General features: G+C 37.4%; 2 protein-coding genes across 2 annotated transcripts; both read right to left on the bottom strand.

Annotated features, from left to right (window-relative positions):
* Positions 1-2,612: 2,612 nt before the first annotated feature.
* On the bottom strand, positions 2,613-4,880 carry LOC111794903 (glucan endo-1,3-beta-glucosidase 1). The gene is made up of 3 exons (XM_023677095.2): positions 4,633-4,880; positions 4,296-4,547; positions 2,613-3,098 (listed from the first exon to the last, which is right to left on the bottom strand). Exons 1-3 carry the CDS (start codon positions 4,703-4,705, stop codon positions 3,064-3,066), a joined length of 360 nt encoding a protein of 119 aa, XP_023532863.1. The 5' UTR covers positions 4,706-4,880; the 3' UTR covers positions 2,613-3,063.
* Positions 4,881-6,117: 1,237 nt separating this feature from the next.
* LOC111794902 (histidine kinase 2) lies at positions 6,118-17,095 on the bottom strand. Its single transcript, XM_087124177.1, has 15 exons — positions 15,900-17,095; positions 14,636-14,911; positions 13,295-13,780; positions 12,857-13,132; positions 12,419-12,588; positions 12,093-12,305; positions 11,810-11,996; positions 11,645-11,696; positions 11,327-11,556; positions 11,128-11,226; positions 8,939-9,606; positions 8,360-8,866; positions 6,858-7,232; positions 6,637-6,779; positions 6,118-6,561 (listed from the first exon to the last, which is right to left on the bottom strand). Exons 1-13 carry the CDS (start codon positions 16,212-16,214, stop codon positions 6,989-6,991), a joined length of 3,723 nt encoding a protein of 1,240 aa, XP_086980303.1. The 5' UTR covers positions 16,215-17,095; the 3' UTR covers positions 6,118-6,561; positions 6,637-6,779; positions 6,858-6,988.
* Positions 17,096-22,157: the final 5,062 nt, after the last annotated feature.

Below are 22,157 nucleotides of genomic sequence, written 5' to 3'. Positions count from 1 at the left end.
TAGACTATGTCTAGATAAGAGTGATTTTAATAATACGATGGTTAAGAAAGAATTGAAAGTTCTTATGATATCTCACATCGATTGGAGAGAGGAGAACGAAACATTTTTTATAAAAATGCAAAAACTACTTCCTAACAGACGTATTTTAAAATCGTGAGGCTGATAGCGATACGTAACGGGCCAAAGTGGACAATATTTGCTAACAGTGAGTTTGAGCTGTTACAAATGGTATTAGAACTAGGCACTGAGCAGTACTGCTAGTGAGGACGTTGCCCCCGAAAGAGGGTGGGTTGTGAGATCCCTAATCGGTTGGAGAGGGGAACGAATCATTCTTTACGAGGGAGTAGAAACCTTTCCCTAGAAGACGCGTTTTAAAATCGTGAGAGTGACGGTGATACGTAACGGGATAAAATAAACAATATTTGCTGCTTAAATCAACAAAATGTATTTTTTTTTTTTCAGCAGCTCAGTCATAAGTGCTCCAAAATCGAGTGTATTTAGCTTGAGTTTTTCGAGAAAACATGTAAATGAAGACAACTCATGCTAAAAGGGTCAGTATTGATATGTAGAGATAGTACTCACTCTTAAAGCGTTTCAAAATAAGTAGTTAATGTGATCAGGACACAGGAATGCAGAAAGAATTTAATCTAAATTCTGGACATAGAGCATCGTAGTACTAGAAACTTTTAATACGCCAGCGTGAAGCAATATTAATTAATTAATTGATTAATTAAGAATATTATTATAAATATATGTAAAACAATAATTAGGTAATAGAAAAAGGAATATTATTATTATTATTATTATTATTATTATTATTATTGGGTTCTCTATTTGCCACTAAAGTAATTAGTTTTAATTTATGACCCCATATTTTCTTATCTTTGTTGATGTCTTCACAATCTTGCATTTTGTCGTTATATGAAGAGAGAGAGAGAGAGAAAGTGGATTGGTTTTTAAGCTTAAGTGAAATTAATGCTTAAACTTGGTTGATTAAGGTACTTAATTAATTAGGTAATAATCATTAAAACATGGACAATTTAATTAACTTTTCTATTGCCCAATTATTTACACTTCTTTCTCAACTCCCTTTATTCAAATTCCATCGTCATTATACCGTTTTTATGTTAAATTATACACGAGATATGAGACTCCACGTCCGTTAGAAAGGGAGACAAAACATTTCTTATAATGGACAAATCTGTTAGTGTGGGCTTAGGGTGTTACCAATGGTATCAGAGTCAAACATCGAGTGGTGTGCTAGCGAGGACGTTGGACCCTCAAGGGGGTGGATTGTGAGATCCCACATCGGTTAAAGAGGGGAACGAAACAATATTTCTCTTAAAACAACTTATTTCTCAAACTCGGTTTTGGACGATTATCAAACCTTACAAATCTTAGCGGACCCTAAATTTCTAATCTCAACGATGGGAACTATGTACACGACACAAATTTTGTAACGGCCCAAGCCCACCATTATCCTCTTTTGAGTTTTTCCTCTAAGACTTATAAAACGCTTCTGTTAAGTAAAAGTTTCTACACTCTCATAAAAAATGGTTCGTTCTCTTCCTTAATCAACGTGAAAGCTAAACTCGTCCCATCCAAAGATTCAAGGATTAATTATACAAAAGGTGGGCGCCACAATGACAAACATAAATGCACGCATGGCATGGCATGCACCCAAAAGATGACAATTTTGGTGGGGTGAGTAAGAACAAAGCTTAACTTCGTGTCATAATTTTACGAACTTCCATGAAAAACAAACTAATATAAACAACCAAAATCCCATTCACATCATCAACTTTTTGACTTTTAGAACCAACCTTACCCGACCATGTTCACCCTTTTCAGGAACTTTTGAATCTTTTCGGGATCGAGTTTTCAGTTCTTATCAAAATCGTTGTAGCAATAGAGACCTTTCTCTCGAGCGGAGCTCGAAACGACTAGACTGGAGTGCTTCAATCAAATGATGCATGTAGGTTGAACCATTTCTACTCGAGTAGTGTTCTAATTTAGCTTGATCGTGAAGATATTCACGTAGAGACTCTTATACTACAAGAATTTATTTCTATGTTAGTAGGAAGGAACGAGGTGACAAATATTATTTTGAACTTTGTCATTGTTTTTAGATCTGGTCGTATATGAATATTAAATTTTCTTTATTCCTTTTTGTCTCCCTACCTCCTCTCAAGCTTAAAACATGACCTTCTCTATTTACACGTTTTGTTGAGCATTTAGGGTAACTCGTGGGACCTTTTATTTTTGTTGTCATCTCCATGTCTTTGATTCTCATCTTGTCTCTCGAAATTCTAAGTTGTCTTTAGTTACTAAAGTTTCAAAGTTCGTACACAATTAGTCGAACATCTTGTCCTCTCATTTCAATTTTATATTCGAAAATTTAGAAACTAAATCCAGGTAATATTAAAGGGTAGTACTTACTCTACTAAACAATTATGACAATTATGACAGATAACATATGAGTTTTGGTTGAAACTCGTTGAAATAGAACTAATCTAATTTAAATTTTATACATTATGTTAGAATTAGTTCTAACGTTACGGGGCTCATTTGAGTTGTAAGAATTTACCGTTAAACTGCTAGAGACAAAAAAATATCACAAAAGTTGACGTTTATCCAACGAGTCTGTCATACTCCAAGCCTACCACTAGCAAATATTGTTCGCTTTGATCCGTTACGTATTGTTATCAACCTCACGGTTTTCAATGCATCAGTTAGGGAGAGATTTTCACTCTTATAATGAATACTTCATTCCCCTCTCCAACCGAGGTGGGACCTCACAATCCATTCCCTTGAAGCTCAACATCTCTACTGACACACAATTTTGGTGTCTACTCCTATCAGATATATATATATATATATATATATATATATATATATATATATTTTTTTTTTTTTTTTTTTTTTTTTTTTTTTTTTTTTTTTTTTTTTTTTTTTTTTGTCGATCGAAGCTCTAAAAGCGATTGAGACCGTCTTGCCAGTTTACATGGATATCAGAAACAACTAAGTAACAGAAACAGTGATCTCTTCTGATTCGCCTTCTCACTACGGAATAAACTCGTATTGGCAAGAACCATGGCCTGCACCAAAACATGTATAAGACGAAAAACTCAAGCACAGCTAAATCATGCTCATCAACATACATAACTAAATAAACAATTTCAACTGTTTAACCCATCAAAGTATATACTAAGAGATCAGAAACCCGTCAAAGTATTGATCGATATGAACTATCTTTCTTTTTCGTTTCAGTTTCATTACAATGAGAACGAGGCTGGCGGGGCAATTCAGCTGAGGGACAAATGGAGACGTTTCGTTTAATAACTATTGGAGTCTTTAAAACTAAGTTTATAAACACTATTTATACCTACGAGTTTCTTTATTTTATTATCTATTTTCAATCAAGGTTTTCAAAAAACCGAGCCAAGATTAAAATAATGATCTTTGAGGAGCTCGAGGTAATAATGAAACGAAACGAAGTCACTTTTTTAAGCTTAAACTTACATTCAAATATTTTAGTTCAGAATCATTGTTAATAAAAATGAAGAAAGTGGAAGTAAAACATAATCATATCCAACATGTTTCATGGCTTCCACTGGGTTCACGTTATCCTCTCTATAATGTAAAAAGACAAACGCATCTTTATAACAGCTCAAGCACACCGCTAGCAGATATTGTCCGCTTCAGTCCATTACGTATCGTTGTTTTAATACGCGTTTACTAGGGAGAGGTTTCCACACCCTTATAAGGAATGTTTCATTACCATCTCCAACCGATGTGAGATCTCACAATCCACCCCTTGGGGCCTAGCGTCCTCGCTGGCACACCGCTCAATACCATTTGTAATAGCTCAAACTCACTATTAGCAAATATTGTCCACTTTGGCTAGTTATGTATCATTATCAGTCTCACGGTTTTAAAACGCATCTATTAGGGAGAGGTTTCCACACCCTTATAAGGAATGTTTCATTCCTCTCTCTAACCGATGTGGGATCTCACAATCCACCCCCTTGGGAGCCCAGCGTTCTCGCTGGCACACCGCTCGGTGCCTAACTCTAATACCATTTGTAATAACTCAAACTCACGGCTGGCAAACAGTGTCCACTTTAGCCCGTTACATATCTGTTAGGGAGAGGTCTCCACACCCTTATAAGGAACGTTTCGTTCTCCTCTCCAAGATCTGGCAACTCTCTTGAAGAAGCATGGCCATGGTGACTTGTGTAATTTACCAGAAAGAAAGAGTGATAAAGATAGTAGAAAGTGAAAGTGAGGCTTACTAGGATCCAGCTCTGTAATGATGGCAGCTCCTTTGAAGAAACAGGATCCACCCTGATGCTTGAAGTTCTGAAAGTAAGCATTGAAGGCAAATGAAGCATGATCTTTCACTGTATTTGGGTTAAAACAAGGCTGGTTTGGTTGGATTTTGCTGCAGTTGCCGCCTCCTCTTCCACAAGCCCAATCCAAAGCCATTTGTAGTTCATCATCTGGGGTCTGCTCGTCTGCTATACACCATTGCTCAAACTCCCCACCTACTCAGAGTTCAATGTCTGGAAGTAAGTTTCATAATACTAAGCATTTATTGACTTGAAATTTCAAATGGGTATTGGTGGTTACCTGCTTTATGCTGAATTGTTGACAGTAATAGCAGAGCCAGAGTGAGCAGGGTACCTGTCCACAGAGCAGCCATGGCAGAGACCGGGAGAAACAGAGAGATGTTAAGATCGCACAACAACGCACACACTCGATTGAGATGAACACAAAGAACAGGATAGAGAATACATAAAGTACATTTTAAGTTTTGTGTAACGGGATATATATATATACCGTTCAGCTTACTATATATAACTTTACTAGCTTTTTACTATACATACGCAGCAGTCTTCATAGCCTAACAAGAGAAACAGAGCCTAACAAGAGAAACAGAGTGTTCTATCCGAGTAAGAAAGTAAAATGGCCACAAACAGTGACATCTTGAACGCATCTGTCTATGCGCTGCTAGCCCATGTGCTGATGCGCTGCTAGCCCATGTGCTGATGTTTCTACATACAATTAATCGAGCAAAGCAATTGATTTTCCATATAAAATAGAGTTTGTTTTGTACAAACAAAGCTATGCTAAGGGAAATCATGATTTTGGAAGTGAAAACAGTATATGTTTTAGTGCGTAATTGTTTTTCACATCAAATCTCAAAGAACAGATATAAAAATCTTTATAAGATTGGCCAAATGTGGATTGAGATTAGAGCTCCCTCGTGATTCCAATTCTCTATGTTAGAGAATGGGACCACAGAGAATGAAACAAAGTTCTTTGTAGCATCGAGGACGGAGACAGAGAGTGCATCCCCAACCTCGCATCCCTATCCTCGACCCGCTGCTTAATATCCACATAACATACTTTTATTTTAATGGGAAGTATCAAAAGGTGCTTAATTCTACTTTCTAGTGCTGAAGCCTGAATCATCTCAGTCTTCAGTAGGTAGTAGAAGTGTGAGATCCCACAACAGTTGGGAGGAGAACGAAGCATTCTTTATAAAGGTGTGGAAACATATCCCTAGGGGAAGCCCGAAAGGAAAAGTCTGAAGAGAACAATATCTACTAGCAGTGGGCTTGGGCTGTTACAAATGATATCAGAGTCAGACATCGAGCGATGTTACAAATGATATCAGAGTCAGACATCGAGCGATGTTACAAATGATATCAAAGCCAGACATCAAGCGATGTGCCAGTGAAGAGACTAAGCCCTGAAGGAGGGTGGACACGAGGTGGTATGTCAACAAGGACGCTGGGCTTGAAGGGAGAGGATTGGGGGGGGTCTCACATCGATTGGAGAAAGGAAGGAGTGCTAACGATGATGCTGAGCCTCAAATGGGGTGGATTGTGAGATCTTACATCAACTAGGAGAACGAAGCATTCTTTATAAGGGTGTGAAAATCTCTCCCTAGCAGACGCGTTTAAAAATCTTGAGAGAAAATCCGAAAGAAAAAACCTAAAGAGGACAATATCTGATAGCAATGGACTTGGGCGGTTACGAGACGAACCCTTTCTCAGATTAGACATGAAAGTAAAACAAATAAAAGAGAAGCATAACTCAAGTTGAAGATGCAATAAAAGTGATCATCTACTACTCTTTTGCTACATTGCAGGCTTACAGAAATGATATACAAATATACAACAGAACAGAACATTGCATAGGTAACAACAGCAACTACATAACTTAAGACAAATCGTTGTATACATGGGAATATACAATATTTTTCAAATGTAAGTACTTGGAAACAGCAGCACACCTTCCTTCAAATGGGGTTTCTGGCGTTTCTGATTATTCGACATCGTTCGCACTTTGTTAAATCTGTCAGACTACATACAGCTAATGAAAAATGTTGAATAATTCGAAGTCAGCTCGGAAAATCTCGATACATTGTGAAGATTTTATCTTCCCCTATGCAGTATGAGGGATGATTTCGATAAGCCATCTCGGACGAGATGAAATGTCATCAGGGTTCATAAATGAGTGAGTTTGGCAAATCATAACATTTGAGTCTACCTATGTCAAGATAAGGAATTGTGTAAATCATGCAGCCTTTCTTAGGCAAATCGAAAACGAAAAGGAAGCACTTACTAACGAGAAGTCAAGGGCGGATGCCATTAGTTAGTTTATGGCCGTTGGCAGGAGACGATGAAACGCAAAACTATGGATTATGCATCGTTTGCTCGCTTTTCCCGTACGCCATTGCTAAGACTACCGAATCATGGTTGTCATTCCTGAAACAAATAACAAAGAAGAAATCGTTTAGATGGTGAATGAACAATGGAAAAGATTCAAAGAACGCGGAGTTTTACCACAAATTAAAAGATGAGAAGGATGCGACCAGATAACTCCATCCACCAGCTAGCCATCGTCCTACCACACGAGACGTGTCCCTTTGGTCAGAGAAGTAAGAAACAGTTATTGTCGCTGCGTCGGTACTGTGTCAAGTAGTCTCGAAATAGCATGCTAGAGCTGAATAAAGTTGCTCTTCTTCAAATGGCTTAGCTACATAACCATCCATCCCACACTTCAGGCACTGTTCATACAGAGACTGAATTAAATCTGCCGTCATAGCAAATATTGGTGTGTGCCAATAAACCTTATTGTCCTCAGTTGACACTTCTCCTGATGTAAGTTTCTCGTTTACCCCTCCTTCTACAGCACGAACCTGTTTTGTAGCTTCAAACCTGTGTATGTTATATGTGATACACATCATGGTTACAGCAAGTGAACATAAATCTACTAGGAAATTTGCCTTTTTTTCCTTAATACGAGAATGAAGTGCTCATTTTGTTAGTTTAAGTGAGTGTCTCCTTATCGAATTAGGCAGCTGAAAAAAGAAGTAACCATACTAGTTCTAGAAACCTATTGCAGTATTCTTGGCAATACCATGACAGAATGTGATGTGTTATAAGAGCCCAAGTCCACCGCTAGCAGATATTGTCTGCTTTGGCCCGTTACGTATCGCCGTTAGCCTCACAATTTTAAAAACACGTCTGTTAGGGAGAGGTCTCCACACCCTTATAAGAAATGCTTTGTTCTCCTCTCCAACAGATGTGGGATCTCACAACTCACCCCTTGGGCCCAGCGTCTTTGCTGGTACACCGCCCGGTGTCTGGCTCTGATACTATTTGTAACAGCCCAAGCCCACCGCTAATAGATATTGTCCGCTTTGGCCTGTTACGTATCGCCGTTAGCCTCACGATTTTAAGACGCGTCTGTTAGGGAGAGGTTTCCACTTCCTTATAAGGAATGCTTTGTTTCCCTCTCCAACCGATGCGGGATCTCACAACCCACCCCCCTTGGGGCCCAGCGTCCTCGCTGGCACACCGCCCGGTGTCTGGCTCTTATACCATTTGTAACAGCTCAAGCCCACCGCTAGCAGATATTGTGTCGGCTTTGGCCTGTTACGTATCGTCGTCAGCCTCACGGTTTTAAAACAAGTCTATTAGGGAGAGGTTTCCACACCCTTGCAAGGAATGCTTTGTTCCCCTCTCCAACCAATGTGGGATTTCACACCCCACCCCCTTGGGGGCCAACGCCCTCACTGGCACACTGTCCAGTGTCTGGCTCTGATACCATTTGTAACAGCCCAAGCCCACCGCTAACAAATATTGTTTGCCTTGGCCTGTTACGTATTACCATCAGCCTCACGATTTTAAAACGTGTATGTTAGGGAGAGGTTTTCACACCCTTATAAGGAATATTTTGTTCCCTTCTCCAACCGATGTGGAATCTCACATGCGTGGCTATTCAAGGGCAATACGCTGAGTGATTATAAAGCAAATTCATTAAAAAGCACGAAGATAATTACCCATTCATCTCAGGCATCTGGAGGTCCATGAAACAAGCATCAAAGTCGTGTGGAGGGTCGAGCAGAGCCACCGCATCCTTTCCACATTCTACACAAGTTACAACAGCTCCATATTTCTTCAAGGCACCTTCTGCCACCCTTCTGTTAACCGCATTGTCATCCACAACCAAAACATGCTTGTCTTTCAGCAGGTTCTTAAGAGTAGAAGGTCTTTTAATTACTACTTGATTCCGCTTCTCGATCCCAAACGCTTCGTGGAAGCAACTGACCAACATGTTTAGCTGAAGAGGTTTAATCAATACATTATTTACATGACCAGAAGATTTAAGTTCATTCAGCTCATTGGAGCTAATGGGGTTTGCCAAAAGAAAGAGCTTTGGAGTATTCATCTGGAGATTTGTCACACTTCTATCAACGTGCTCTTTAAACAGAAGATGGAACTTCAGACCCACTTTCTTGTCCCAAATATCTTTGTCTATAAGAATCATGGCTAATTGCGTCGATACTCTGTTGATTTCGAAAATTAAAATGCATTAGTAAAGTTTGACACTCAAGATGAACAAAACTAATAAAAGTTACCTTGTGTTGGAAGTATTAGATAAATACTGATAAGCAGATTCTGCACTCAGAGCTATATCAACAGAAATCCCGAGCCTCTGCAGATGATATCTCGTGACCTCAGCTCGAATGCAGCTATTATCTATTATTAAAGCTCTTAGCCCCTGGAACTCCATAACACCGAGATCAAACTGTGACCGTTTCGTATCCAGAAAATTTGTTTCCCCTTTCTGAAAAGAAACCGTAAATGAAAACGTGCTACCTATACCAGGCTCACTCACAAACCCGATCTCCCCATCCATGAGATCGACCAAACGTTTGCTAATACTCAATCCTATTCCAGTGCCACCATATATCCGTGAAGTGGAACTATCAGCCTGCATAAAAGAAGTGAAAATTCGGCTTTGTGCTTTTCGGGGAATTCCTACACCTGTATCCTCAACTGTCACGAGTATTTTAATAGTTTTGGGTTCCTCCTCCGCATTTGTATTGCTGAACTTTTTGAAATCCTCCCAGCTTTTCCATCTATTCACCACAGGTAACCCACTGAATGTAGTAGAACTATTCTTTGATGCATCTCCAGCTAAGTACGTGCCTTGTCTAAGCACAATGTCCATAAAATCAACTGGGCCTCTCACTTCATCAGCCAGATGCACTGAGACTAATATGTGTCCCTTTTTATGAGTAAACTGCATTCAAACAGGATAAATTTGGCATCATCAAAATGTAAGTTAAATTGGCATCATGATTTTGAAAAAAAAAAAAAAAAAAAGTCACTCTTGAAGACCGACTAATGATGCTAGACTTAGAGGCAAAGATTGTTGATGATTGGGAAGGCGTCCCAGATTGGCTAATTAAGAGGATGATCATGGGTTTATAAGTAAGGAATACATCTCTTGGTATGAGGCCTTTTGGGGAAACCAAAAGCAAAGGCATGAGAGCTTATGCTCAAAGTGGACAATATCATACCATCATCGTATCAGAGTCATGCCCTTAACTTAGTCATGTCAATAGAATCCTCAAATGTCAAACAAAGAAGTTGTGAGTTTTGAAAATGTTGTAAAAGAATGACTCAAGTGTCGAACAAAGAGTGTACTTTGTTCGAGGGTTTCAGAGAAAGGTGTTGAGTCTCAATTAAGGGGAGGCTGTTCAAGGGCTTTATAGGCCTCAGGAGAGGCTCTATGGTGTATTTTGTTCAAGAGGAGGATGGTTGAGGATTGTTGGGAGAGAGTCCCACAATGGCTAATTAAGAGGATGATCATGGGTTTATAAGTAAGGAATATATCTCCATTGGTACGAGGCCTTTTAGGAAAAGAAAAGCAAAGCCATGAGAGCTTATGCTCAAAGTAGACAATATCATACCATTATAGAGAGGCGTAGTTCCTAACAAAAATGTCATTACTGCAAAGAACATAACACTATAGCATTGTTGTAGCATACGTAGCGTCAGTTGAAAAAGATCGACAGATTTTTTGGCAAACGCGGGTGTGAGGACTTTGCAAATGGTAACAATATCAAACAAGGAACTAGAAACAACCTCTACTCGTGCACGTCTGCCGAGCAAATTTACACAATCCATGTTCAAGTATTGAGTAACATGTAAAACAGGGTAATGTCAGGAACTAGAAATGTAACGGCCCAAGCCCACTGCTAGGAAAAAGTCTCCACACCCTTATAAAAGGTGTTTCGTTCTCCTCCCCAATCGATGTGGGATCTCACAATCCACCCCCCTTCAGGGTCCAACGTCCTTGTTGGCATTCGTCTCTTTCTCCAATCGATGTGGGATCCCTACCAAATCCACCCCCTTCGGGGCCCAGCGTCCTTACTGGCACACCGCCTCATGTCTACCCCTTCGGGGAACAGCCTCCTTGCTGACACATTGCCCGGTGTTTGGCTCTGATACCATTTGTGACGGCCCAGGCCCACCACTAGCAGATATTATCCTCTTTGGGTTTTCCCTTTCGGGCTTCCCCTCAAAGTTTTTAAAACGCGTCTGCTAAGGAAAGGTTTCCACACCCTTATAAAGGATGTTTTGTTCTCCTCCCCAACCGACGTGAGATCTCACAAGAAACATCAAAATCAACAAATTTCAAAAGAACAAAAACAAGTGGTCAAAAATGAGCAAAAGAATGTTGTTCTATTTAGTCATTCAGCATCAATGAGGCTTACAGATGATAAAGAAAGCAAAGTAGCTGTAGATAAAATCTAACCTTGACCGAGTTTCCAACGAGATGAGTAATTATTTGACGAAAACGTCCAGGGTCACCGATGACAACTTCAGGCACCAAATCAGAGACATAAACAGCCAACTTCACATGCAAGGGAGGACAAAAGCAGTTTCACATAAGGAAAATAACACCAAAAACCAATTTACAGAATGAAACAAAGGAAATAAATTGACCAATTTACCTCAATTCCCATATCATTGGATTTGAGAGAAAAAGGTGAAAGAACATTATCAAGTATAGCACGCAGATCAAAAGGTACAGATTCAAGTTCAAGCCTTCCTGATTCTATCTTAGCTTGATCAAGAACCTTATTTATAAGAGATATCAGATCTTTTCCACTCTCGTGAGCAGTCCGGGCAAAATCCAGTTGATTCGGATCAAGGTTAGTGTCCATCAGTAATTTCAGCATGCCTATATAAAGTAATTAAGAATCGTTATGCAAGATAGGAATGAGAAGATTGATAGCACCGACTTCTCAATTTAATAGCATTCGTGTTACCTAAAACACCATTCATTGGTGTTCTGATCTCATGGGAAATTGTTGCCAGAAACTGCAAAAGACAATACATCAGTAATGCAGTATATGTTGAAAGATGTGTCTCTAGATAAGGACGACTCGGGAGAGAAAGCACGCTCTACAATATCTGGAGTTTTAAACATGCACCTGTGATTTTGCGACATCAGCAGCTTCGGCAAGACTTTTAAGCCACATCGTCTCGTGATAGTCATTCTCCACTTTTGCGATCCGACTTATGGCTGCATGAAAAATATGCCCAACCAGCAAGGTAATGATAAGGACGCCAACCGATGAATTGATGGCTGTCCAAGGAGGTGGAGGTTTATGCTTGAATCTGTAACCAACGTATACGCTTATCAACAGTAATTCCATGATAAAGAATTCGTATAGATAAATAGCGATACTGATATGAAGTCAGGTGAGGACTTACCTACAATGCATCTCATGCCTTCTTAATGGATCCCCAAAATCAAGTTTACTAATATGCAGTAGCCCAGTATCGGAAAAATCCGAACCATACATATTAATGGGAGCGGAATGATTGGTCGTATCATAAACGTTCACAACAATTGTCTGCTTACTAGCAAGCTGATGCAGAAGCTTTTCCACCAGTGAGGGGATATCATAAGATGCACCTAGATAACTTGTGAATAAATGAATTCAAGAAAGACAATTAGGTTCAGCTTGTCAACTATGACAGAGTACTTTCAAGAAAAGCACACACAGAAGTAAGAAGTTCTCGAGAAATAAAATTACCCAACAGTAGCTTCGATACGTTGCTCGGGAGTAGCATCTGGTGGGAGGTCAGTGTCATAGACGGCAAACGTGAGGACGACTCCAAGGTGATTAGATTTCAAAAGCTTAAAAGGAGATGTAAGCACTCCCTTTCCAGAAGCTCTAGCTCGCAATATGTTCTCACGATCTTCCTACAAGACGGAGGCATTTATGTGAACTAGTAAGTCATTGAAGTGACTGAAATATACAAAAACCGTGCTCCAATCGTTTACTATGCTTGCATAATGACACGTCCACTCCATTATAAGAGGGTCGAAGGAACTCGAGAGTAAGTTAATCATATACAATCACCGTCTTCCTAACGAGCTAGAAGTGAATACAGTAGCATAACAGGATTCATTTAAGGAGTAGAGAACCAAGAAAAGAGAATTCAACATACAAACCCCCCTGGGTACTTACTTTTCCAGACATCATGTCGATAGAAACGATATGAGCGACCGTTTCTTGAGAAAATATGACAGGTGCATATTCGTCTTGAATTGGTGCAGGCTCCAAATTTTCTGGGTTACAATCTTGAACAAGAGTTTGGTCCTCTGTCTCCATTTTCTTTATTGTCCATCCATGAATCCTCTCAAATTGTTCTCTTTCTGAGTGATTAACTTTCAAAGCATAAGCTACACCACTAGTTAGTGGTCTTTCAAAGGATGTTCTTTCTGTATACTCACCAAATGTTTTCTGAGAGAGGAATTCACAAATAAACTAAAGATCAAATGCGTGATAATCGAAAATCTTAAAGCTTAAAAGAATTATGAGTACTGTTCTTCAATGAAGATTATTGAAATCACTCAGTTTTCATATTCGTATAGAAATTGCACAACAGAGGAGAAAGAAAATTGCCTGATTAATAGCTGAAGGTTGTTTTCCATGGTGGAACGTCGAGGTAAGAACGGCCAATGCATGAACATGGTTCATGCTAACATTAAACTGGTCCTGCAACATCCGAGCTCGCTCATCACACATGTTTGCAAGAGTTTCTTCTCTTCTCAAAATGGCTGTCTTGTTCAGGTACCAAAATAGCCATATGGACCCGATTATTCCGAATACAATAAATATTCTTAGGAGCACCTTCCGCCATTTCCCTGCTCCTTTAGAAGAATCTTTGACTTGTTGATGCTTTTTTCTCCGTTGTAAGACCCATTGTGGATGAACCAATGGCTGATTTGGCTTTGGATGTTTTTTGTTCCACAATTTTAGATGGAAACCAGATGTTTTCTGGAATGATATCACTCCAAGAAAGACTGAAAAACATCCAATCAACAAACTATAGAAACTCTTCCAGTGCTTTCTTATAAAGTATCTTAGAACTCCTGCTTGTTCAATTATCTGATAATGCCCAGAACCAAGATTAGTCAGCAACTCAAAAATCTTTTGCATTTGCCAAACTAACTAATAGTTGTGCTTATCGTCATCAAAATTCAAAGATTCGGGATGCATTTATTCGATTATCAAAAGATAAAAAGAAATGAATAAATAAACTAAGGTGTACTACATTAACTTCCAAGAAGTGTAACGGCCCAAGCCCACCGCTAGCAGATATTGTCCTCTTTGGGCTCTCCCTTTCGGAGCTTCCCCTCAAGGTTTTTAAAACGCGTCTGCTAGAGAGAGGTTTCCAGGGTCCTCCCTTTCGGGCATCCCCTCAAGGTTTTTAAAACGTGTCTACTAGGGAGACGTTTCCAGGGCTCTACCTTTCGGGCTTCCCCTCGAGGTTTTTAAAACGAGTCTGCTAGGGAGAGGTTTCCACACCCTTTTAAAGAATGTTTCATTCTCATCCCAACCGATGTGGGATCTCACAATCCACTCTTTTTTAGGATCCAGCGTCCTTGCTAGCACACCGTCTCGTGTCCACCCCCCTTCGAGGCTCAGTCTCCTCGTTGACACGTCGCCCAGTGTCTGGCTCTGCCCTTTTGTAACCGCCTAAGCCCACCGCTAGCAGATATTGTCCTCTTTGGGCTTCCCCTTTCGAACTTCCACTCAAGGTTTTTAAAACGCGTCTGTTAAGGAGGGGTTTCCACACCCTTATAAAGAATGCTTCGTTCTCCTCCCCAATCGACGTGGAATCTCACAGAATAACGATCATAAGTTTAAAATAATAGATCTTCAAATGTTGCTGTTTGTGAAAGATGAAGTTTTCAAGATCAGAAAACTACATTTACTAATTCCAATATAAAACTTATCTACCTTTCCACAGAGCTGATTTCCAGAAGAAAGTAAAGAGACAGATAAGTCTGTAGCATATGGAACAGTTATGTCCTCAGAGAATAATTGTTCAGAATTTTCAGGGACCTTCTCAGTTCGAATTGGGCACTGACCAACACTGGAATCTGCACTTCCTTCAACCCATACATGCTGCTTGTGCAAATCTTGCTCCCAGTACAGTGACCTCAGGGCACAGGCAATTCCATCCAACTGTGATTTGTCAGATCCAAAATCATTGATGCACCCCATGGATGTCATCTGCAACAAACATGATAATGTAAACTTTTTAACGCAGTTCTTCTCTAATCGTCCTCCTGTTACATGAACTGGGAATGACATGAGGCACATTCATGGTGTATGTTTACGAAGATAGAACTGGTAATATGATTATAATGGTGTAACAGCACAAGCCTTGATAAGGTATCGTCGTCAGCCTCACGGTTTTAAAATGCGTCTACTGAAGAGAGGTTTCCACACCCTTACAAGGAATGTTTCATCCTCTCTCCAACCAATGTGGATCTCACAATCCACCCCCTTGGGGGCCAGCGCCCAGTGTCTAGCTCTAATACCATCTGTAACAGCACAAGCCCACCGCTAACAGATAGTGTTCGTTTTAGCCCGTTACGTATCACCATCAGCCTCACAGTTTTAGAACTAGGGAGAGGTTTCCACACCCTTGTAAGGAATGTTTCGTTCCCCTCTCCAACCGATGTGGGATCTTACAATCCACCCCCCTGGCACACCGCCCAGTGTCTAGCTCTAATACCATTTGTAACAGCATAAGCCTACCGTTAACAGATATTGTCTGTTTTAGCCCGTTACGTACCACCGTCAGCCTCACGATTTTAAAACACGTCTACTAGGGAGAGATTTCCACATCCTTGTAAGGAATGTTTCGTTCCCCTCTCCAACCGAGGTGGGATCTCACAAATGAACAGGTTTATAGATTGCACAACACATTGCACAACACATCAAGCATGATGTTTCCTAGTATATAACCTCATATTATCAGACTTGGAAGTGAATATCAATGATTTCTACCTCACTTAAATTGATGAATTCGTTCAAATAGTCTAATACAGCCTACCTCAGACCATGAATTCGACAATTCCTAAGCCTTTTACATTGTCCCAACTCCAAAGTTGAAAATAAACACTCAAAGAAGAAAAAGAACAATGTTGTTTATGGCACACAACTTCAGCAATAATCATTGGATCCCAAAGAATTGAACTGCAAGAAAGCTTACCCGATCTGATTCAGATAACAAGGCAGTCAAAGCTTGAATCTGATTCTTGCTTACATTGAAATGCCGCATCAAAGTTTGAGTTTCTTCATCGAACAAGTCCGAGGTTTGCTGTCTTGTTCCACTATTCACATTACACGAACGCAAGGAAAACCAGCTCCCCAAAGCTAAAACGACAGTAAAAATCCAAAGACAGAACAGCTTCTTCTTCCATTTTCCGGTGGAATTTAACAAACATAGATGTTCCTTAGCCTTCTTCAGCTTAAACCCAGCTGGAAACTTTCCATTAAAGATAGAAAACTTGCAGTTCAAAGACATCCTAAGTAAACAACCTTAAGAGCTTGAGAAAACCCCAGCTCCGCCAGACCAACCCCACCACATAAAACTCCTCCACCGAACACAACAACACAAATTCAACTAGAATCAACACAAATTAAAGAAATACCATCGATTCTTCACAAACCCATGAAGAATCCGCTTGAAAAAAGAACAAGAACAAGAACAAAGAACCCTGTTCTTCCCTTGAATCCGGAAACCACTGGCGTTAATCGACCAAAAGCTTCGAACGAATCATGTTGGCAACAAACTGGATACAACCCAGTCGTTATTTTAGTAAGGATTACGTGAACAAGTAAAGGGGCGGGAGAAGTATTGCCCCTTTTCCTCTAACATCTGGGTTTTCTTCTCTTTTTGCTCTGCTTTTTCGTGAATGGGGTAAAACAACCGGGTTGGCTCCTGCCTGAATTTAACTGGAATCAATGATAAGATGGTGGGGAAGATGAAAGGGAATGGGGGGAATTTTCATTCAACGAAGGTTAAACCCAGATGGTTCCTCCACAATTATAACAACTGGAATCAATGATCAGATAGTGGGGAAAAAAAAAAGGGTAAAACCCTCTCTCTCTATCTCTCTATCTCTCTTTCTCTCTCCTGTTCTCTATCTCAAAGTGGGTACATCATTATCTCATCATCCAGTGAAGAACGTTAAGCAAAAGCAAACAAAAGCTATGATCAAAATCAACCCTCTTAAGAACAGATTAATTAATTGAACTTTAAGAACAGAGAGAGAGGGAGAGAAAGAAGCAGAGAATCCCCTCGACTTTGGCAAAGTTTCTCCAAATGGGTTGTGGAATTTTGGGTTGCTTTTTAGCTGAGTGAAAGCTCAGCTAGGCCACAGCAGCTAAGCAAGCCATTTTCAGTCCTCCACCCAAGCTCTTATTGTTCGTCCTTCTGCATTATTTTTCACTTTTACTTTGCAAAGACTTGAAAGAGACCGCACCATCCAGTGATTAAAGATGATGGAATTTGTATTCTACCGCTGCACTCTGCAGGCTTACAGATTCACACTTTTAGTTCTCTCATCAATTATAATTCCACCCTTCTCTCTTTTTCTCACTAGATTCATATTCAAATTCGTAGTCTTCAAAATTGAACTGGAACTACCCTACCAAACCCACATCGATTAGCTATTTAAGATTCAAGACGGTAAAATAAAACATTTAACATTTTAACCCCGATTCAGAATCCAGATTCTGGGTATGGAACGTTACAAATAGTATTCGAGTAGTACTTCTTCTACTAAAATATGGTTCGAAAATGAACGAAGTAAAAGAGAAATACATGAATGAACAGATACTACATCTGAGAATAGAATTACTATAAAAGACTTTAATGAAAGTTAATATCTCTATCAACACAATGTACCTTCATGGTTAACCATGTTTTACTTTGAGTAATTCTACGTTAAGTGCAGCTCATATAAACAAATTGACTGAGACATATATTCTCCAACAAAAAAAAATTAATCCGAATATATAAAAACTAATTAATTTCACGTGGAATAAATGAATATTATGTTGGATGAATAACAAAACCCACCAACTTTTTAATATTAAAAATAAAAAATAAATTAAAAGCCTTATTTTATTTTTATTTGATCTAATTTATATAATTTATCCCATGAATTTCAATATTAAATAAATAAAAAAAAATCAAGCTTTTGTTTGGTTATGGTGGTTGATATATCAAAACCAGTTATAAAAGAAATAAAAAGAATAAATAATATATTTTATTTATTTATTTAAATTTAACATTGGAGTTTAGGGTATTTGGACAACCTTATAAAACATGTCTCACTTTATGTAGTGGGATTAAGATAATATTTGACCTTATAAATTAAGGTATTATGATTTATTAATAATGTCATGTTTGGTTTAATATTTTAAATTTCATTAATGTCTACTTTGCATGTGACATTTGTGTCAGTCCTGAATAGGAAATTCCAAGAAATATTGTGTTGGAGAATAAATGGAACAGCTTCAATTAAACAATTTTATTAATTGCAATTTGGTCCACTTTCAGTGGCTCAAAAGAAATTTCAGCTTTTCTGTGGGTCAATTTTGGGAATTTTATTTCTTCCTTTTTTTATTCAATTTTCAATTTTCAACCACAAAAAAGAAAACTACAATAATAAAATGACCCCTAATCTCTTCGTATTCACATTCTTCTTCCCTTTTTTTTTAAACATATAAATAAAATCATTATTTTATTATTTTTACTAAGAAAAAAAAAATTAAAATTTCTCATCTCAATCTCTTGAGGGGAATCCCATAAGGAAAATCGGATAATATCTGCTAGCTGTGAGCTTGAACTATTAGCAATGGTATCATAACTAGACACTGAGCGGTGTGTCAGCAAGAACGTTGCGTCTCAAAGGAATGTAGATTGTGAAATCCCATATTGATTGAAGAGATGAACAAAACATTTCTTATAAGGGTAAAAACCTCTTATTAGTGGACGCGTTTTAAAACTTTGAAAAAAAAAGTCCGATAATGAAAACCCAAATCAATTAGACATGGACTTAGAAAATTATATTTATAAATTAATTTTCATGTATAAGTTTTTTTTTTTCAATGATATTTATATTTTGTAATAAATAAAAAATAAAAATAAAAACAGTCACTAATGAAAAAAAAAAAAAAAAAAAAAAAAAAAAAGAGAAGTGGGACCATGCAGTTTTGTTTACAAGTAATCTCAATTGGATCCATTATTGTTTTTTTTTTTATATGTATAAATCAAATAAAATAAATTATTGCTCCATTTCTTTTTCCTTTTTCACTTCTCAAACTTCAAAACTCAGTCCCAAATTATGAACCAAATACAAACATTTTTCTTTTCAAAATAATAATAATAATAATAATAATTGAACCATTTATGATCCCACCACTAACCTTATCACATATTCTCCCAATAATCAAATATATATATATATATATATATATATATATATATATATATATATATGAATTTTAATTTTTTTTTCCTTAAAATAATATTAATTTTTGTTAAAAGTAAGTAAAGTTCAAATGTTGATATATAATTTTTTTTTTTAATTTATGTATTAAAAAATATATTTAAATGAAGGAATAAGTATTTTGCATCTTTCATTTAAAAAATAAAAAATAAAAAAAACAATTTAAATTTATTTTATTAAAAAGTAAGTGGGGCCCACGACAGCTTGCTATTTGACACGAACACTAACACAAATCCTGAACTTCCCCAAATACGACAAAACAAAACCTCAAAGCAGAAAAATAAGACGAAGGGGAGCGGCGCGTAGCTGGTTGACACGTCATCATCATTGGTGGGTCCTACCTTTTCGCTATTTATTTTTATTTCTTTTCTTCTTTTTTTTTTTTTTTGGGAAAAAAAATGAAAAACAAAAGAGGCGGCCCCACACTTTTACTACGCGACGAATGTCCAAAATTGTCTATTTCCCTTTTTTACCCCTCCTCCATCTACCAAATTACTTCCTCTACCCCCCTTGCCCTCCCAAAAATAATAAAAAGATAAATTATATATTGGAATATTGATTTTAAAATCAAACAAATAAACGAATATTTTAAGTTCGCATAAGCTTTTTCATTTTTTTAAATTAATTTTTTTTTATTTGAAAAATGACTTTAAATATTTTTAATATAAAAAAACATATCTATTAAGTATTGAGTCGAGAGGTAACCGGTCTTATAAAAAAAAAAAGTGGGAAAAGTAATTTTTGTGGTTATGGAGACAGACACAAACAGTCTAGTGTCCGAGCCAATTGATCAGATAATGACAATTGAACTTATTATATTAATATTAACTAAATGTATAAATTTCTTTTAGTTTTTACCGAAAGAATATTTTTTAAAAATATTTTTAATAATTAAAACCCTTATGTTTTTGTTATTTTATTTTATACTTTATGGCATCTAATTTTTTAGACAAATATTTTTTTGTTTATTTACTTTGAAATAGAATAAAAGATTTGAGTTATTCTATATTTTCTAACCTTATGTTAAAATTTGGAATAAATAAAAACATTGTATTGTATAAAGTCATGAATTAAATAAAGAATAATCAAATTTCCTTTTAGAAAGATAATAAAAAAAATATATCACTTTCTCCTCTAAATAACTTTAATTGGATTAAACATAGCAACAACAATTAATATCGTAAAAAAATTAAAAAAAATTATCATTTTAGTTCGAACAAATAAATAAAGGTTGAAAACATATCAATATTTCTTTCTTTTTAAAAAATCCATATGGATAATTATAAACCTAACTTTTTAAAGAAAAGAATATAGAATATTATAGAACGTATAATAATATTAGATGAACAAAAACATAACTATAATACTTCACGAACCTAAGTTTTAAAAATTTAAATTTCAATATTACACCGTAATAAATAAATAATTGGAGCAGAGAAGGGATAGAGAATCTAATCATCTCCATCCATTCCTATTTAATTAACGGAAAGAAAATTATTTCGGTTCTGTTCTATGACGATAAGTGTTTACAAGGCTAAACCACGTGGATTAAACGATGAACTCTGGTGATAGGGGGACAATGGAATTTCTTGAGTAGTAAGAAAAGTAAAAGTTGTATTTGTTTTTTTCTTCTTCCCATTTCTTTATTTTGTTGCCTTTTAAAAGTTGTTGAAGAAGTGCTTCATAAACCATTGAAAGTGGGTGATTTGATTATCTATTGAGGCATTAGATATGAGTTCAATAATCCTTACATGTCTGTCTACTTCTATCTAATATCAATGGAGCTTCCTCCATTGCCATCAACATAAACAACTATTTACTTTTAAACCCACTCAACAACATTTTATAGCTCATCAAGATCAATCCTCATAAAACTCTAGTGGACGCATTTTAAAACCATGAGGTTGACGATGATACATAATGGACCACAACGGATAATATCTGCTAGTAGTGGACTTGATCAGAGCTAGACACTGGACAGTGTGCCAGCGAGAATGCTAAGCCCTGAAAGGAGGTGGACTGTGTGATCCCACGTTGGTTAGAGAGGGGGGTTTGGGGTATTACAAATGGTATCAGAGCCAGACACTGGATGATGCCAATAAGGGGGGTGGACTATGAGATCTCACATTGGTTGGAGAGAGGAATAAAACATTCTTTTATAAGGGAGTATAAACCTCTCTTTGGCATACACGTTTTAACATCGTAAGGCTAATAATGATACGTAACAGGTCAAAGCGGGCAACATCGAACCTTGATACACCCTTTTTTGGTTTCTCTATTCTTCAAAAACTCAATTAATTTCCCTACAAACAAAGAACAATGATTCGAAGGAAGAAGATCTAAGAATCAAACAAGATTTCTATCTCTTTCACTCTAATAAATAGTAATCCATAGTTGTTATTCCATGTGATCAACTAGAGATTGGTGGAGGCAATGGGGAAGAAGATAAGATTATATTCATATCTCTCTCAAACTATGTTAAGTTGTTCATTGGATTAGATTGCTCTAAAAAAAACAAAAGAAATCTTTATAGAGCTCACTTTGAGTTAAAGCCTATGTATCTCTAATGGTATTCTATGATACCCAATTAGAATAAATATTGCTAATGTGCCTCAACCCTGCTTTACTAGATTCCCACATTTACTTCAAATACATTTGTGTAGCCCAAAACATCCCTCAACATATCAATGGGTCTCTTTCGAGTTCATCGTTCTTGGGTAGAATTCGAATTTTTTAACTGAATATTCATTTGGGTTTTATGAGCTCTGATACCATAATAGAAATCGTGAGATATCTTCATCTTTCCAATGTGTAATCCTTAAGATGAGGTCTTTTTGGGTTGGGTTGGGTCGGGTCGGGTCGGATCCCGATTTATGGGCAGGCCGTACATCCTTGCTCAATTTTGTCCTAACAAGGCCTCATAAGTTTGAAACTTAGAACTTTGTTAT

Source organism: Cucurbita pepo, chromosome 5, assembly GCF_057944985.1.
Source record: "Cucurbita pepo subsp. pepo isolate OVF chromosome 5, ASM5794498v1, whole genome shotgun sequence".
Classification (NCBI taxonomy): domain Eukaryota; kingdom Viridiplantae; phylum Streptophyta; class Magnoliopsida; order Cucurbitales; family Cucurbitaceae; genus Cucurbita; species Cucurbita pepo.
Note: the sequence above shows the minus strand (reverse complement) of the source record. Positions and strands in the feature narration are given on the sequence as shown.

Bases quoted from the DNA above. Each gene is read 5' to 3' on its own strand.
- LOC111794903 (XM_023677095.2), bottom strand. From the start codon at position 4,705: ATGGCTGCTCTGTGGACAGGTACCCTGCTCACTCTGGCTCTGCTATTA. The intron at 4,548-4,632 runs GTAACCACCAAT...AACTCTGAGTAG, and splicing joins AACAATTCAGCATAAAGCAG to GTGGGGAGTTTGAGCAATGG. The intron at 3,099-4,295 runs GTAAGCCTCACT...GTTTTGGTGCAG, and splicing joins CATTACAGAGCTGGATCCTA to GCCATGGTTCTTGCCAATAC.
- LOC111794902 (XM_087124177.1), bottom strand. From the start codon at position 16,214: ATGTCTTTGAACTGCAAGTTTTCTATCTTTAATGGAAAGTTTCCAGCT. The intron at 11,997-12,092 runs GTAAGTCCTCAC...CGTTGGTTACAG, and splicing joins AGGCATGAGATGCATTGTAG to ATTCAAGCATAAACCTCCAC. The intron at 11,557-11,644 runs GTAACACGAATG...TACTTTATATAG, and splicing joins ACCAATGAATGGTGTTTTAG to GCATGCTGAAATTACTGATG.